The sequence below is a fragment of the Drosophila yakuba genome, chromosome 2R (genome assembly GCF_016746365.2).
Source record: "Drosophila yakuba strain Tai18E2 chromosome 2R, Prin_Dyak_Tai18E2_2.1, whole genome shotgun sequence".
In the NCBI taxonomy this organism is placed as follows: Eukaryota; Metazoa; Arthropoda; class Insecta; order Diptera; family Drosophilidae; genus Drosophila; species Drosophila yakuba.
Genome location: NC_052528.2, coordinates 1,759,534 through 1,777,079, shown reverse-complemented (window position 1 = coordinate 1,777,079; position 17,546 = coordinate 1,759,534). Strand labels below are relative to the sequence as shown.

General features: G+C 38.3%; 1 protein-coding gene and 1 long non-coding RNA gene across 4 annotated transcripts; one reads left to right on the top strand and one right to left on the bottom strand.

The window, feature by feature from the left end:
* Nucleotides 1-3,044: 3,044 nt before the first annotated feature.
* Nucleotides 3,045-4,729, bottom strand: LOC120321004. 3 transcript variants are annotated; one of them, XR_005560549.2, is made up of 3 exons: nucleotides 4,244-4,729; nucleotides 3,818-4,196; nucleotides 3,045-3,759 (listed from the first exon to the last, which is right to left on the bottom strand). It is a non-coding gene; the product is annotated as an uncharacterized LOC120321004 (long non-coding RNA). The 3 variants fall into 3 exon arrangements; XR_005560550.2 differs by having other exon boundaries at nucleotides 3,818-4,168; nucleotides 4,244-4,720; XR_005560548.2 differs by lacking the exon at nucleotides 4,244-4,729 and having other exon boundaries at nucleotides 3,818-4,237.
* A 516-nt stretch (nucleotides 4,730-5,245) lies between these two features.
* LOC6539074 (guanine nucleotide-binding protein subunit alpha homolog) lies at nucleotides 5,246-11,852 on the top strand. Its single transcript, XM_002085952.3, has 6 exons — nucleotides 5,246-5,957; nucleotides 10,344-10,482; nucleotides 10,544-10,749; nucleotides 10,802-10,933; nucleotides 10,989-11,128; nucleotides 11,177-11,852. Exons 1-6 carry the CDS (start codon nucleotides 5,562-5,564, stop codon nucleotides 11,535-11,537), a joined length of 1,374 nt encoding a protein of 457 aa, XP_002085988.1. The 5' UTR covers nucleotides 5,246-5,561; the 3' UTR covers nucleotides 11,538-11,852.
* Nucleotides 11,853-17,546: the final 5,694 nt, after the last annotated feature.

The window sequence follows — 17,546 nt, the reverse complement described above, 5'->3', positions numbered from 1 at the left end:
AGTACAAGAAGTACGCTATAAGTAATTTCCAAAAAATTTACATTAAATATTTACATTAAATTTAAATTAAATACAAGTCGCGGCTACTGAATGAATTTGTCTCCTCATGCGTGTGTCGCCTTATGCTGCTCGAAAAGTCGAAGTAGAAATAGCAACGAAAATCAAAAGCAGCAAACAGTCGAAGGCGCCGACTTATGCTGCTGCGACTGCTGACGACTTCCGAAAGTCGTCGGTAGCTGCAGCAGCGACTTACGTCTACGATCCAAAGCAACATCAAAACATTCGTCGCTGCGTGATTTTTACTTATGCTTTGACTGCGACTTCTGATTTTTCAGAAGCAGAAGCAAAATCATGTGAATTGAAACTTACGGCAGTTTTTTAAACGCTGATTTTAACCCCGTTGACCACCGATGGTTTAAGGAATTTTCCCAGGTTAACGACTAACTCAGACAAAAGACCAGTACCGACGGGAATAAGATGGCGTTCGAAGCCTGTGGGGTTCTTCCAGTAGCTATCATAATCGTTAGTAAAGACGATAATGTCATCAATGTAACCGTAACAAATTTTGCCGATGTGTTCCCTAAGAACATCATCGAACATTCGTTGGAAGATAGCCGGGGCGTTTTGCAAACCGATGGGAAGGCGGAGGACCTCATACTTCCCCGTTTCATGTGTATTTGATGGAACCCCAAAGTAAGGTTAAGTGTTGTGAAGTTTCTGGCTCCGCAAAGGCGAGCCAGCGTAGAATTTATGTACGGCATCGGATATGTGTCGGAAATTGTGACCGCACTTAAGCGTTTGAAATCAATGACCAACCGCCATTGCTGTTCGCCATTCTGTTTCACCTTTTTCGGCACTATCCACACCGGAGAGCTATACCGACGTATGATACCATCACTCAGAAGTTCCCCGAATTGCCTATCCACTTCAGACCTCATGTAAGCTTTTTGTGTAAATTCGTGCCGATTTTGGTCTTTACACTAGTGTCGACGGTCTTGCCCGGCGACAAGGAATCAAAAAGGTGCGGGTACCCGTCGATTAAGTCCTTTAAGGTTTGTCTCACTTCATCTGGATTCGTTGAATCTAATAAAGCAATGACGTTATGAGACCTTTTAGCAAGAAGGGGATCTCTATCCCCTTCCTAATCCTAATTTTTCGAAAAACTTCCCGCCTACGCGGTGTGGGTTTACCAGAACCCGTAGCCGATTGAACGCAAAAGGGGATAGGGAGGACAGTCGCTCCGGCATCAATTCTGGGGCTGATGAAATTTTTATTTCCCCTCGTATTCTAGGTATGGGACGCTGAAGAGTCCTCGGTCATAAATTTTGACCCTCAGCTTCTATTACAGAGCCGTCTCTCTCTTCCATGGCATCCTGGTAAGGCATGCCAACGTTCTCAGCACCGAGCTGATCGTAATAGGGGTCAATTGAAAGGACCTCGACATGTTCGACAGGATTGTAGTCAAATGGCAATGGGTATCATGTGATAGAGCTTCGTGACCCTTTGGAACGGATTCTGATACTCAGACGGTGTTTTTTTCATGCCAGAACCCTCGCTGTGAGGGGACCTGTAATCTGAACGGTGGGACTTGCCCGACCGATTCGACCCCATTTTAATGGCCGGTCTTGGGAACTGGAAGCGATTATTAATTCTTTTAGCTTTTTCGGTTGTTATTTTTTTCGATTTAAATTGATTTAATATATGGCGACAGTGGCGAACGAGTTTTGTGTTGAGTTGAACTAAGCACTGGGCACAGTGCACTGTGTGGTCCGTATTTTTCCTTTTAAGCCCTAGCCTACTAAGAAACGATTGCCACACAATCCACTGGGCAGGTTTTTCGAGTGCCTCGGCGCCGCTTAGGCTATCCAGCAGATTGCCACACGCCTTAATCAAAACTCACAGTTTATTTTGTTATTGACGAAGTTATTCTTTTTGTTTCATTTAAGTGTCAGTTTCACATTATGAGCTTTGCACTCGGGAATGGGCTCCAGGGGCTGTAGACAAATCGCCGCAGTGGGTTGCTACAAAGGTCCTTTTTATAGTTATATATATTATATTTAAAGTATACACTTTGCGCCCGCATAAAATGTTCCCCGCTCCGGGACTGAGCTCCGCGGAGGCGGCATTAACGCTGCGGCGGGTGGTCTTCTGTTTTGTTATATACGACTTTTTGCTACAGGTTGTAGCGGCATTCTCACCGCGGTTGGTGGTCGTTTTTATACCCGTTACTCGTAGAGTAAAGGGGTATACTAGATTCCTTGAAAAGTATGTACCAGGTAGAAGGAAGCGTTTCCGAAAATATAAAGTATATATTCTTGATCAGGATCAATAGCCGAGTCGATCTGGCCATGTCCGTCTGTCCGTCCGTCTGTCTGTCCGTCCGCATGAACACTGAGATCTCAGGAACTACTAAAGCTAGAAAGTTGAGATTAGGCACACAGACTCCAGAGACATAGACGCAGCGCAAGTTTGTTGATTCATGTTGCCACGCCCACTCAAACGCCCACAAACCGCCCAAAACTGCCACGCCCACACTTTTGAAAAATGTTTTGATATTTTTCATATTTATATTGGTCTTGTAAATTTCTATCTATTTGCAAAAAAACTTTTTGCCATGCCCACAAACCTCCCGAAGCTTCCACGTCCACACTTTTGAAAAATGTTTAGATATTTTTTCATTTTTGTATTAGTCTTGTAAATTTCTTTCGATTTGCCAAAAAACTTTTTGCCACGTCCACTCTAACGCCAACAAACCGCCAAAAACTGTCAGTGCTGAAGACTCTCCTTCGCACTTCCACTAGCTGAGAAACGGGTATCAGATAGTCGGGGAACTCGACTATAGCGTTCTCTCTTGTTTATTTACTTTAATATTTCCACTTGTCGTTATCTTGTTTTACCACATTTCGTGGTTCACTTTTTCCCTTTTTTATTGCTGTTTTAATTTTTATCGTGTTAAGTTGGTAAACATTGCCGGTAGTCAGAATTCTGACTGTTCGAGCGCCTGTAGATAGATTCCCCCAATGAAGTGAAGAGTCTTCAGTAGCTTCGTTTCACGTTATAATTTTAACTAAAGGAACTTGGGTTTGATATTTAACAGAAAGAATTTCATTTAAATAGCTCGAGGCGTTGGTGTTGGCTGACACCAGGGCTCCTGCTTCCATGCAAAATGCGGCGTTTGCAGCCAGGGCAGGGCGATGGGCGACCCTGCATAGCTGTTGGGCAAGTGTCCAAAATACGAGCCAAGCTATGTCAGCGGTTGTTAACCCACCATCCGGCGGCTGCGCTGCTCGCAATAACAAAGGGTCGCCCGCGGACGCAGCTCATTGTATCTGGCGCGGCAGTCGAATACGTCGCCGGTTTTGGTTATTTTTGTTATTTTAATAAATAAATAAATAATTACACACATATACATATTGATCACAGAATTTCGAGATTAATTTAGCACTCCGACATTGAAAAAATAACAAAATAAATAAATAAATTAAATAAATAAATATGATCAATAAGTAAAATCAATAAGTAAATAGGGCCAATAAATAAATAAATAAATGTATGTAAGTGTGCTAATAAATATAGGTATTTGTTAAATAATAAATTAATATTGCCGCATCGATTTGCTGGGCTTGGTTTAGCTGCGGTATTGGGTTTGGTTAGGGGCGGCGTGGGTATCCGGATAAGAAAAACAATCCCCAGTTCAAAAAGAAATTATCCTGGCTACAAAAGGTTATCCCGCGTCCACTGAAAGGCGGTTCTGCCTCACTGAAACCCAAATAAATCTTTTTATCCCTTTTTTAGGTTCCATTTGGGTCGGACTCACTATTGCCTTCTTCTTCCGGCTGCCTAGTCTTATCCTGTCCTGGTTTTCCACGTCGACCTCCGGAGCTCTAGGAGCATCACACGTCGTTTTTTGTGCCCCGCGACGATTTTTTCACGCCCGTGTATATTTGCTCTCGTAACGGCGGTTCGTTCGGTTTAAAATTTTAAACCAGCCCGCATGTCCATTACTTTGTCCTAAATATGGGGTCGGTTCTGCCGGTTCCCTTTCCTGCTTTTTCATTCCTCTCTCTCTCCCATAGGTCCCATAGAGTGTGGAAACAACAGACAACGTGAAAAATTTCTTTATATTTGCAATTGCTTGTTTTGAAGCCAGGAGAATTCATTTAGGTACCTCAATTAAATAGAATTATTTGGCCCTCCTTTAAATTAATTAATAAATTCTTTCATATTCTATAAGTATTTTTACCTGCCGTCTTCGTTTCACCGACAGTTGGCAACCTTCGCGATAACTTTTGGCGACGTTCTTATCGACCTTATCGAAAATTGTTGTTGCCGACGGCAACATTTCGTTTGTCAAATCTGAAGTGGGGTGAGAAATTCATTTTTTATACAATAGCTAAATAGCAGAATGTGGAATGATGTGTGATGTGGAATAAACATCAATAGACCACTTATTAAACTGTTTTTTCCCTTAGTAAATAAGATCTGATTTGTATGTTGAGTTTGCTCTGCAGTTCTAAGGACTAGTTAGTAGCTTTACTACGCTGGGTCACTCGGATAATTGTGTTTTTCTAGTTTGTAAATAAACAACCATTTATTGAAAAGAAGTAAAACCCTCCCATGTCTCTAATATGTTGTAATAATATGTATGTAAATTTGTAACAGTCTGATAAGACGTTGTCAACATGTATTTATCAATTTGGTAAATGTTTGCAAAAAATTGTTCCAACTGAAATACTTTACCGACAGCATCGGGCGTTTGCGTGAACAATATATAATAATAATTATATTAATAATTTTTTTAGACTTTTATTAGATTTATTAGACTTCGGTAATAAAAAATGTGTGTTTTTAGCTCAAAAAAGTCTCTTACATTGTTCTTCGAAAAATTAAGAAAAGCCAAAAATTTAATATTAAATTTAGACTTTCTTAATTTGGCAGACTTTGGCATAGGATAGATTTTATAAATTGCATTTCTGGAACAACCGATGTATTATATTTCCTTTTTGTTTTCTAAAGTTTATAACTTTAAATTTTGTTCCGATTTAACAGATCAATGTAAAACTAATTTTTAATTGAATTGGAGGATCATGTTATGAAACCTCCACCTTTTCCAACCGGCAAGTCCTCTGTGGGGACAGGTTATAACACATAATGTATGTATTCGATATACAGACAAATATTTCAAATCACCGCTGTTGTTTGCAGCAAATATATTTACAATCGTATTCGGAAAGAAACGGTAATGTAATGGCCGACATTCTAATAACCTAATAACGTTCACATTCACCGTCTTATTGGTGTTGATTTCGAAATTTGTGTTGCGTTTAGGTGTGATGCCATGTAGAAATATAATGCTAACATTTGTGGCACCGGCTTTGAGATGGCAGCATCGCCTTTTACACTATTAAACCCCTACGCTTTCATTATGCTCAATTTAGAAAGTGCTTGTACATTTGCTAAGTCCAGAAACTATAAGGAATGCTGTAGTGTATCGAGTGTACGACGCATTGGTGTTCGTGTGTGTCTGTAGAGTGCGAGCATCTGGCGTTGGCTTGCCAACGATGTCTGGCATTACGTTAACTAAATTAACTCAAGGACGAATTTCCATTCCAAACAATAATGTCATCACGTACGGCGTCGAAAACAGCATAGGCAGTGACACGCTGAGTGGTACTCTGACTCATCTTATGGAAGAGCATCGCACGCGGGTGGGAGCGGTAACTGGACCAGAAGCAGCGACCACGTCTACAGACGGACTAATATCGAATGGAACAGAGCGATTGCGACTTCAAGGAAGTCGTCTTCAGAACTCTCGCTTTGCTTGCTTTCGATGTTGCGGAAACATTATCACTTATCTAGTAAGGCTTCGTAGTACACCTGAAGAGCTGGAGCAGCGTTACAAGTCCAAGGAGATTGATAAGTTCCTGGAAAAAGAAAAACACACATTTCGGCGTCAGGTGAGGCGATCTAAGTATATAGGTTTTTATATCCTTGCCGTGGGCATTTTATTTAAAAGGTAACAACGAAGTGAATGAGAGATATTTGACACAAAGATGTATGCATGTTAATGGTTGAAAAAATTTAATATGTTTTGTTTTGAATGTAATGTCAATACTCAGTTATAAGCAAATAACTCAAAAAAGGCACTGTCAAAAGTAAAGTCCTTTTTTGGCTAGAAATTCTAGGATGGTTATCAGAGAACTGCAAGAGTGGCATTTTTTGCCACCCTGATCACACTCAACAATTTTGAGTGCGGGTGCCACTCACACCGGTTTTCGCGGGTACATACAAACACCCGCTCAAAATATTCGGGTGTCTGCAAACACCCTGGTGCCTGCGCACCCGAATCAATGCGGCACCCTACGTCGCGGGTAGCGATCACACTCGCCACTCATAACGAAGGGTAGAGAAGGCAAACATGCAGAAAAAGGCAAGAGCCTTTCATTTAGTAATGTCTTATCTTAATATTTGTGGTTAATTATTGGGGTTTCTATCAAACTAACTATGCATAAGGTTAGAAATATTTTAAATAATAATAATAGACCATATGGGTCGCGTTATGGAAAAATAAAAAATAAGAAAATAAAAAATAATGTTTCGGTAAACACCCGGGTGTCTGGTAGACATTCGAGTGCCTATGGTAGGTAACATACGAAAAAGAAAAGTACATTAAGTACTGAAAAACGAAATATATTATGCCGAAAATCTGTAGAATTATGCGTTCTATTTACAGAAATTTAACCAATACGAAATAGACATTTCTTTTTTATATCTTATATTATTTGCTTTGTTAACATTTTTAATATTTAATTACCATATTTAACTTTGTATGTATAATTTTTCTTTTTAAAATTATAAAAAAAAACAATAGAAATAGAATTGTGTTAATTAAGTATAAATACTATTTAATAATATACATAATATATTATTTAATAATACATAAGTTTGTTTTTTGTAGATAGATATGTACATCAAAACGCAAAAACATGTGCACGACCTTTTTCTCGGGTGTTTCCATTCACCCTAAATTTTTTGGACCGTGTCTAGCTTCCACCCATACAATTTTTATGCATACAGAAAAGTACCTGCGGCCGATCCTTGCTTGCGCGTCACCCACCCTAAACTTCTTTGCAGAGCAGACACCCGGGCGTTTTTGTGCAAGTACAAAAAACACCCTGGTGGCAAAACACCCGGGTGTTTGTCATTGCTAAATGTAGGGTGTCTCCAAACACCCGGGTGCGGAGACTCCCGGTGTTTAGCGGGTACACTTAGGGTGCCGGTGGCTTGCTGCAGTTCTCTGATGGTTATATGTATAATTAATCAGCAGAACCAGCCAAGTTGATCAGTTCACAGGAATAGGGTTCGAGGACCTTTTTAAATCCGCAAAAAGTTAAATGTTTGGATTGAGATCGGGTGACTGCGGGCCAACCCATGCCATCGACTGGATTGGTGGTAAAGCACTGATTGGCAAGTTTACTTGTATGTTTCGGATCATTGTCCTCTTAGAACGTCTAAACAAGTGTATTGTCCTCTAAGACATATGGGAGCATCACCTAAAATACTACCTTGAGCCACTATTTTAGATAAGAACTATTTTGGTTTTAGCCGACCCCAAAATATTCCTCCACTTCAAGGGCCAATACAAGTTAATATTTTTTGTTTTCTACTTTTGCGTCTTTAACGATCTTTCTCGGATACCGACCAGTTTTAAAGTGTGTCAGCCGGATATATCTTTTGTGACATATCAAGATTGCCACATTAAACGCTCCATGCTCTCTCTAAATCCAAAACACCCTGCTTTAGACTGGCTGTTCGGTAATAAGCAAAACAACTGTTGCACAAATATGTTGTTAATAAAATTTAAAAAACATACAATACAATTATTACTTCTTCCCTTATAAGAATAAGAAAGAATTTGGGATACTTGCGTGTTTTAAAATTGAGAAACTAGTTTGCTTAGAAACCAATACACGCACATGGCTATTTCGATTTGCTTGCTTATACTGATCAATAATATTTATACTTTATATGTGGCAAATGTCACCTGCGTTTAAATCATCTGACTGAAATAAAAAAAAACCCATTTAATATTATGAGAAGTATAGCCTTATTTAAACCGAAATATAGTTATGTACTCAATACCTACCGATCTTTCAAAAACATTTTGACTAAGCCCACTTTAACGCTTAAAATGCCTAAATCTTTCACATCGAAAAAGCTGGTGCTTTGTTTTGCCCATCTATATCCATCTATATGTCAAAAAATGTTTATATAAAAACTTAATACATATTAATTAAAAACATCGAGAAAAAATGTAACCGTCGCTGTTTTGAGCAAGTGTGCATTCTCGGAAACAGTCGCTTTGCTGATTGCTTACCCTTAAGCAGAGAGTGTGGTATCTGATCTCTTTTGGTTTTATTAAGTCGGCCTAAAGCAAAAATTATTTTTTTTGTTTAACAAAATCAATCCGATCCAAATGAACTTATTTCGGGCACTTTAGACAAGCGATCCATATTTAACAATTGTAATAGAATCTGGGTTAAGATAGGTACGGATGATTGAATTACTATAATCACATTTAAATGTTACCAACATCACCTTTATTAACCTTGGATTAAATATCTGAAACTGCAGTTGTGTGTTCTATAGATCGCAAGGATTCATTTCCAGCCGAAAGAGAACATGCATCATTATCTAAAAGCTAAAAGGGCTAAAAAAGTATTTCGAAGCTTATTGTTTAGCCGACTCAAGATCCATCGAATCTACAGTTGGATTTAATTTTCAACTTTTTCATTGCAATATTTTTTTTGGCACAAAATTAGATCTTAATAATTTCCCAACTGTATATATGCGTCTATTTTCGGGAATCAAAGAAGCTAACAGAGGAAGAACAATAATTCATTACTAATTTAAATTTAACAGATACAAATATTGTATTAATTAAATTCATAAAACATACAATACAAATATTACTTCTTCCTTTATAATACTGCCTGCAATAGGAAAGAATTTGGAATCAAAGAAGCTAACAGAGGTAGAAAAATAATTCATTACTAATTTAAATTTAACAGATACCCGTTTCTCAGATAAAGAAAGTGCTAACAAAAAATTTCAACATAGTTTTGGGATATTGATAAACATTGGTGAAAAAATAATATAATTAAAAAAACCTACAAATTTGTAAAAGTGTGGGCGTAGCAAAAACATTTTTGGTATACCGAATAATATTTGTAAAACAAACAAAACAAGAGAGAAAGCTATAGTCGAGTTCCCCGACTATCTGATACCCGTTACCCAGCCGGTGGAAGTGCAAACGAGAAATTTCCATACTGACAGTTTTCGGCGGTGAGTGGGCGTTGGAGTGGGAGTGGCAAAAAGTTTTGGCAAAAAGATAAAAATTTACAAGACTAATACAAAAATGAAAAAATATCAAAACATTGTTCAAAAGTGTGGGCGTGGCAAAAAGTTTTTTTGCAAATCGATAGAATTTTACAAGACCAATACAAAAATGAAAAAATAATAGGCGTGACAAAAAGCTTTTTGGCAAATCGATAAAAATTTACAAAACCAACACAAAAATGAAAAAATATCACAATTTTCAAAAGTGTGGGCGTGGCAGTTTTGGGCGGTTTGTGGGCGTGGCAACATGAATCGACAGACTTGCGCTACGTCTATGTCTCTGGAGTCTGTATCCTTAATCTCAACTTTCTAGCTTTTGTAGGTCCTGTCCTGTCTAGTTCCGTCCGTCCGTATGGGACGGATATGGGCAGATAGACTCGGCTATTGATCCTGATCAAGAATATATACATATATACTTTATATGGTCGGAAACGTAGCTTTGATTATTTTTATATTTTATAATATTTATTAAAAGTGATGCCTAAGGTAAACAAAAAATTTGTTTTCAAAAGGGAAAATTCTATATTCAAGGGTTATATCGCCGCTGACATCATAATTTGTGTAAGTGATGCTGGCCACAATTTTAATCTAAAGTCAAAAACCAAACATTTTCACACTCGATAGAGTTTTTTTTAAATCTTTAGTCTTTATAAAAGACTTGTTTATACTTTTTAAATCCTTAAATATGTTCCACAATATCGAGTATTAGCTTTTGAAACTTTGACATAATATTCTCAGGCAATATTCCTACCGATTAAAACAATACAAAATTATTTAATTATGAAATTGTATACATTATGAGTTGTATACGCCATTTGTATATATTGTTAAGAATTTTATTGGTTAATATTCTTACTTTGCAAGCCTTGCTAAATAAATATATATTATCAACACTGGAATACAACACAAAATCGCTATATTGACATGTCAAAACTCGGTTGTAGGTAAAACTGCTGCTTTTAGGTGCTGGAGAATCTGGAAAGTCAACTTTTCTTAAACAAATGCGAATCATTCATGGGGTTAACTTTGATTATGAATTGCTGCTGGAATACCAAAGTGTCATATACCAAAACGTTATACGAGGTACGTAGTTAATTTTATAATTCACCAAAGGAGATTTTGTCTTAGAAAACTAACCTTTAAGGTATGCAAGTCTTATTGGACGCTCGCGAAAAGCTAAACATTGCGTGGGGAAGTGACGGCAGAGAACAGGATGCCTATGATGCCAAATTAATGGAATGTAGTTCACTAGACCTACCCAAGTTTATGGAGTATGCACCACTAATAAGCCGACTGTGGCAAGATCGCGGCATAAGAAGAGCTTTTGAAAGAAGACGAGAATTTCAAATTGTAAGCTTACTTGCGTCGCAGATTGTTAAAATTTTTACAAAAATATTTTTAGAGCGATTCTGTTAGCTATTTCCTAGACGAGATTGAACGGCTAGCTACACCAGATTATGTCCCAACGCACAAAGACATATTGCATTGCCGGAAGGCAACTAAAGGGGTTTATGAGTTTTGTGTGAAAGTTCAGGTGTGTGATTTAAATAATAACATAAAGTTACCTCTAAAGACTTGCTTATTTTTAGAACATTCCATTTGTGTTCGTCGATGTTGGTGGACAGCGAACTCAACGCCAAAAATGGACAAGATGTTTTGATAGCTCTGTAACGTCCATTATATTTCTCGTATCTAGTTCGGAGTTTGATCAAGTTCTTGCGGAAGACAGGTAAATTATAATCAATAAACGATTAATAATTGACAATTGTCGTTACAGAAAAACCAATCGTCTCGAAGAGTCAAAAAATATATTTGATACAATTGTCAACAACGCAACATTTAAAGGAATATCAATTATTTTATTTCTGAACAAAACTGACTTGCTTGAACAAAAAGTTCGTAATCCTGAGACTGATATTCGCTGGTACTATCCGCATTTCAATGGAAATCCACACTCAGTTTTAGATGTTCAGAACTTCATACTACAAATGTTTATGAGCGTACGTCGCAGTAGCAGCATAAGTAGGATCTATCATCACTTTACCACAGCCATAGATACACGTAATATTAATGTTGTTTTTAATTCTGTGAAGGACACAATACTTCAGCGTAACCTTAATGCTCTTATGCTTCAATAGAAATCCCCATTCTTACAAACAAACTTAAGATATTTAAGAATTTGTAGTTAGGATTAAACAGAATTTTGTAATCCTGAGGCTGACACTTGCTGGAGCTATTCTCAATGGGAAGTACACCCGTTTGTGGTTTCCAATGCCTAAGACACGTGAAATTAGGCTTCCTTTGGTAACTGGTAAATAACTATATATAAAATTATAAAAAACGAGACTACAGCATTTTTATGTGCATTTAGACCTATTGAAACGGCAAACTTAGTTATCGTGGCATTTGTGATATAATAATATTAATAACAACTTTTTAACATATGCATTTAATATGGTAGATTTGTTGATTTATATTAATATTATGGATATATTGAAACGGATATTGGCAAGAGAGCAAGTCGAGTTCCCCGACTATCAGATACCCTTTACTCAGCTAGTGGAAGTGCGAACAATGAATTTACAACATATTTTCGGATATCGATAGATATTATGGAAAAATATAATAAAATTAAATTAAAATTTAAAAATTTACCAAAAGTGGGCGTTACAGTTTTTGGCGATTTGTGAGTTTTACAGTGGGCGTGGCAAACAAATTTTTTGGCAAATCTATAGCAATTTCCTGTTACCGCGAATCTAGTATACTTTTTATACGTTTTACTTAAGAATAATGGGTATAAAAAATTGATTTTTAAGTACTTTGCGTCAATCATCGTGTTGAGGAATCTGCCAGTCACCAATGTACGTCAGATTATCAAATCAGCTGCTTGAAGAGGTGTTAAAAGTAACATGGAATTCTTATTGACATTTCCACCCCTAAAAAATTTGAAAAAACCAAAAAAATGTTGTTCATATTTGCTTTATGTTTGTATTATCATGCGTCTTATACGCTATTAACTACGGAATGCATATCTGAGAAAGAGCAAGTTTTTTTTATACATCCTAATAAAATAATATACCCATTCTACAGAAAATATGAAATGTAAACATTACATTATAATGAATTGAGGAAAAGCCTTGTTATCACGTTACCTTGTATCCAAAACGGTATTTTTTTTGTACAGAGCTCCAATTGTTGCTAATTTCGTAAAGATATAATTAGCTGTTCACTAACTCGGTATTTAATAAAATTGTTTCTTGTTTGCATACACATATTAAAACATAAATTTAATTTTTAATTTTTTTTTTCTTTTTAACAGATCTAATTTTTTCCTTTATTGTTTCCTTTAAAATTTTGTATCATTGCCCTGTATTTGTTTTAGTTTTATAGCAAAGATTTTATGATTTCTTTCATGCCCAAAAAATAGCTGATAACTAAATTTGTTTCCGCTTTGACCCCTATTTAACCATTACAAGCCGCAAAGCATTACAAATTGCAAACGCACATTGAACACTTCGGACAGATATATCGATAGTTGGCTGCAACTGCAAATGGAGTATACCGAAAAGGACATTGTTTCAACCAACTATGGTCATAATTTACTGTCCTTGTGCTCATATACATAAAAAGTAGTTTTTTCCGCTGTTTATACTGTTTATACTCCACCAGAATTCTAAGGCATTCCTCAGGGCGATGACAGTTACAGTTAAGATTATTACTAGCGATTGAAAGAATTCGACGCTATTTAGAGGTCTGAAATCAAATCTTCACGGAGCATCTGATGGGCTGCATGCGGCTAGTTTCCAGGAAGATACAAAAGGCAAGAGACCGCTTCAGTAAAAGCTATTCCAGAAACGATATCCGCAGGCCGAGAGTGGTCTTGCATTGATATTTATCGTAGTGGACTCGAAATATATTTTCCTAAAGGTAGTGAAGGATGCGACGGCAGGAAACTTTTTAGACTTGCTGGTGAACGGATTTTTTTCAAGTTCGTTGTCCTTGAAACAGTACATTCAGAGAATGGGAAACCACTCATATCTAGGACGTTTGAGGAGCTTGTCAATGGTCAACCTAAAGCAACGCAGCGGAGAGGGTTAATCGAAATATGCTGTCGGCAAGTCGAAGCTTGTTAGACGAAGATCATGGAGAATGGAATGCGAATCCACTGGTGGTCGAGATGGCCATACGAAATACCGATTACACCGTCAAAAGAGAAGAACCGGTCTTCACCGTATTCGGCCTAAATGGCGCCAGTCATAAGTTCGCTGAGGTCTCGGTGCGACCATAAGATGGTAGAGATGCAGGCAAAGAATAAGCTTCGGGTCCTACGACAAGTAAGCCCGCAAACAGCACTCGAAACTAGAACACGAAATCTATCTCAGGAACTTCGTGGTGAGTAATTTTAGCTGGAGGACCTATAAGTACGCCGGCTGGGAGTGTAATGCGCCGAGAACATCCGGTTTTAATCTGCAAGCGGAAAAAGAAAGTATCTGAAAGAAAGTATCATCAGAAATAAGAGTAAACTAATTAAACGGATTAAAGTTTTTAAATACCTCAAAAGCTTATGCAAGAACTTTGTTTTGAGTGATTCTAGCAGGACTTTCAACTTTAAGTTCGCCCATAAATAATTCTGGTTCGCTTAATTATTATTCTTAAGTGAAAAAATCTGTGCCGAAGCCGGTGAAGTAAGCAGCAGAAAGCCATGCCAAGCAAATGAAGCACTACTGCGAGTAAAGAAGCATGGACGAAGCGAAGGAGGAGACGAAGTTCTAAAGCCTGTCGGAAAAAAACAGGATAAGAAAAGGTCAAGAATAAATGTTTATCGTTGAGATGCTTGCTTTCAAGTAGTAGTAGGATGGCAAGAATCCTTCAAGCAATCGCACAATGGTGGTGTCCAAACCAAGAAAAGACAGGTTTTGTTTGTATGCCCCTAACCTGAACGCTTTAACGCTGAAGGATGCAAATTGAACAATATGACAAAATCAAGCAATACACTGTGCTTACAGTTCTTGAAAGACCGTTCTATCAGTTCCGGATGATGCCATTAGAACTGTGCTACGCAGCTCAAAGCTTAATGCGCCTGAAAGATCGGATGATACCTGCGGAGCTAAAATCTAATTTTTTCTTTTATCTTGACGACCTTTTAATCTTGGCTTCCGATTTCCAGACGCACTTCGCGTAACCCGTAGAGTAAAACCAGCCGATTTAACAATCGGCCTAAAAAATCTAAATTTAGCTTTAAGTCACTAAAGTACGCCGGGCGAGTTTCGGCGATAGTTGAGATCTGTGAAGGAAAATCGACCACACGGTCACGGACAAGGAGTTTCACGGTTCAGCCTTGCTTCTCGGTGGTGAGAACGGCGTCTGGCACCCACGGTCCATTATTGGACGATTAAGATTTGGATTTACCTGTAATTTCTAGTTTGGCCTTACTGGAAGAAGCTGCCTACTTTGATCTTTAAACCTAAAATGATCTTTAAACAGATTTCATCTACACTGACTTTAGTAAAGCATAGATCTTATAAATTGGGTGTTTAAGTTTCTGAATTCCTCCTTGTGTGTAAAGTTATGACTTTCTGTCGTGGCCAACCTTTATAAAAAGGTGGTCAATGGAATTTGATAATCCTTACATGACCAAAACCTTATTCATTTCAGTAGTCCTTCCGATTCGTGAGTATGGATAACCTTATCTATCGAACCGTACGATAAACGTCAGCGCCCCTCGGTCGGTTGGGCCAAAGGTCGCGGGCCTCGCGGGTAAAAAAAATGAAAATTATAGAAGCTAGAGGGTAGATTAAGCATACCGTTATTAGAGACATAACCGCAGCGCAAGTTTTTTGACCCATGTTGCCACGCCCACCTACATTTTTGTTAGTAAGTTCCTATCGATTCGATAAAACAAATTTTTTGCCATTTTTTGTGTGTTTGTGCTTGATGGTTTTATAAAGTATGTGTATGAATATGTGTGGAATATATCATTTATTTGCCACTACTTACTTTTTAAATTTATTTTTGTATTATTTTTTGCTTTTTTTATTTTTGAAATCCCCGTCTCAATTCCTTAGATCACATTTGTGGAAAGTTTTCCCTGATCTGGTTCTAACTGTTACATTGTTGTCTTCCTGTACCTTTTCGCATCTGAACCTCGTCTTTTCTTTTGTTTTTATTTGCTTATTTGCAACAAAAACTTCATCCCGCGAGCCATAGTACTTACGCTTGTTCCTAGTTGTATTCCGTGCCATGTTATTTCTAGCTTGCTTTCGCTCGATTAAGCACCTTATGTCTTTTAAAGTCTGTCGCCCGAAATCTGTCAAACCCTAATAATTTATTCTCGACGAGCGGTCCAAAAAACATCGGCTAGTTTCCGATTCGTTACTGAGTAGACGCTGTTTTGGGAATGTGCTTTCTTTCATGTGGATTTGATGGCATTCAGAAGTCAAATCCAAGGTGGTAAAATATTTCCAGATAGGGGAATTGTAAGGGCTATTAGATGTTCGAATTATACCGCCGTGCAGCAGTTCGTCGATTTGACGTTGGACTTTTCCGCGCATGTTGACTGGGTACGTGTATAGTTAGTATAGATCGGGTTTTGTGTATTTGTGCGGATTTCAGCCTTGACGGCCCTCTCCATGGAAATTCCAGATGAGGGAGCTCGAAGATGTGGGAATACTCTTCAAGAAGGGAGTGTTCGGCGGCGAGTAACGGGTTGACATTTAATGAGGCTTTGATCAAAAGGGGGATTTTAATTCCTGGGGTTATTATTAAACAATTGTTTTTTCTATCTACTATGGCTTTTAAGTCTTTGAGACTTAACATCTTACCATCTCCAATGATACCATCAAAAGAACGTAAATTTGGATGAACGAAAAAAGTTAATATCTGAGTAGTTTCCTAGTGGTTCGAAAAATTTACCAACTAGGCGAAGAGTTATCTTAATGTTACCTGCAGCGGACTGTACAGATAAAGGTTTGTGGACCGTGATACAACCGGCTGCAAGCTTGTGGCTAATAAACTTTTTGTTCGCCCCTGTGTCGATAAAAAAAATGTAGCCTTTTTCCCCTTTCCCCTTCGTCGCATACTCTAAGTAAGGTACACTGGATAGCCGTCGGTCATAAAATTCACTCCCCCCTCGGTTTCAAGGTTATGTGTAGCATCTGTATCTCCTTCCGCTACCTTCTGCGGAGGATAATCATTGGCTTCCTCGACAACTTGAGACGCGCCATCGTAATAACCCTCATGTGAAGGGGCTTGGTTGCCTTCTCTAGGCGACGGGGTTGACGGAAGTGGTGCCAATTCCATGTGGTACAATCTTTGTGCCTTTCGGAATATGATCTCGCCCTCGGGCGTTCTTTTAATGCCGGAGCGACTACTGTACCTGATTGGTCAGATTGACCCCACCGATTAGATTCCATTTTAATGGCCTGTATAGGACTCTGAGTTCTGTAAGAATTTTGCGAAAATCTTCCCAAACCAGGAGAAAAAGGGGTTCGAAATAGTGCCCTGACCTGATGTTTAAATGGTCCTGAAAATCTTGGGGCACCTGACGGTTGATTAATCTGAGGTGCGGAGGTCCTCGATATTACATTCAAAACATACAAAAAGAGTACACCTCTGGTAAATTTCTTGGGGCCGCTGACAAGTAAATGTTTGGAACAGTCTCCCACCATCCTCGGATAAAAACATCCAAAGCCTTGTCCCTGTAGGTTTCTATTAACGCGTTGACCACCTCACGAGTGTGATTTCCGGTTTTTAGATTATTCAAGATCAATGAGAGAGGGCCGTTAACGTCCATATAAAATCTGCCCTATTTATCCAAGACGAATAAGCTTTCTGCTGTCCTTCGAACGCTTGTAGTTCTTTGACGCAGTCAGGGAGGACCAATCTCCTTTAATTCATATTCGGTGCGTGCGCGCACGAGGTGTTGTGGTTGATCGACCGTTGGTTTAGCACTCCCACGATCTTGTTCTAAAATGGCCACCCTATCATTTTTCTTTTTGATGTCTTCCTTAATGCCTGTTACCACATTGGTCAAAGCAACGGCAACAACGGCTTCAATTGATAAAAAACAGGAAAGTACGCTATAGTCGAGTTCCCCGACTATCTGATACCCGTTACTCAGCTGGTGAAAGTGCAAAGGAGAAATTTCC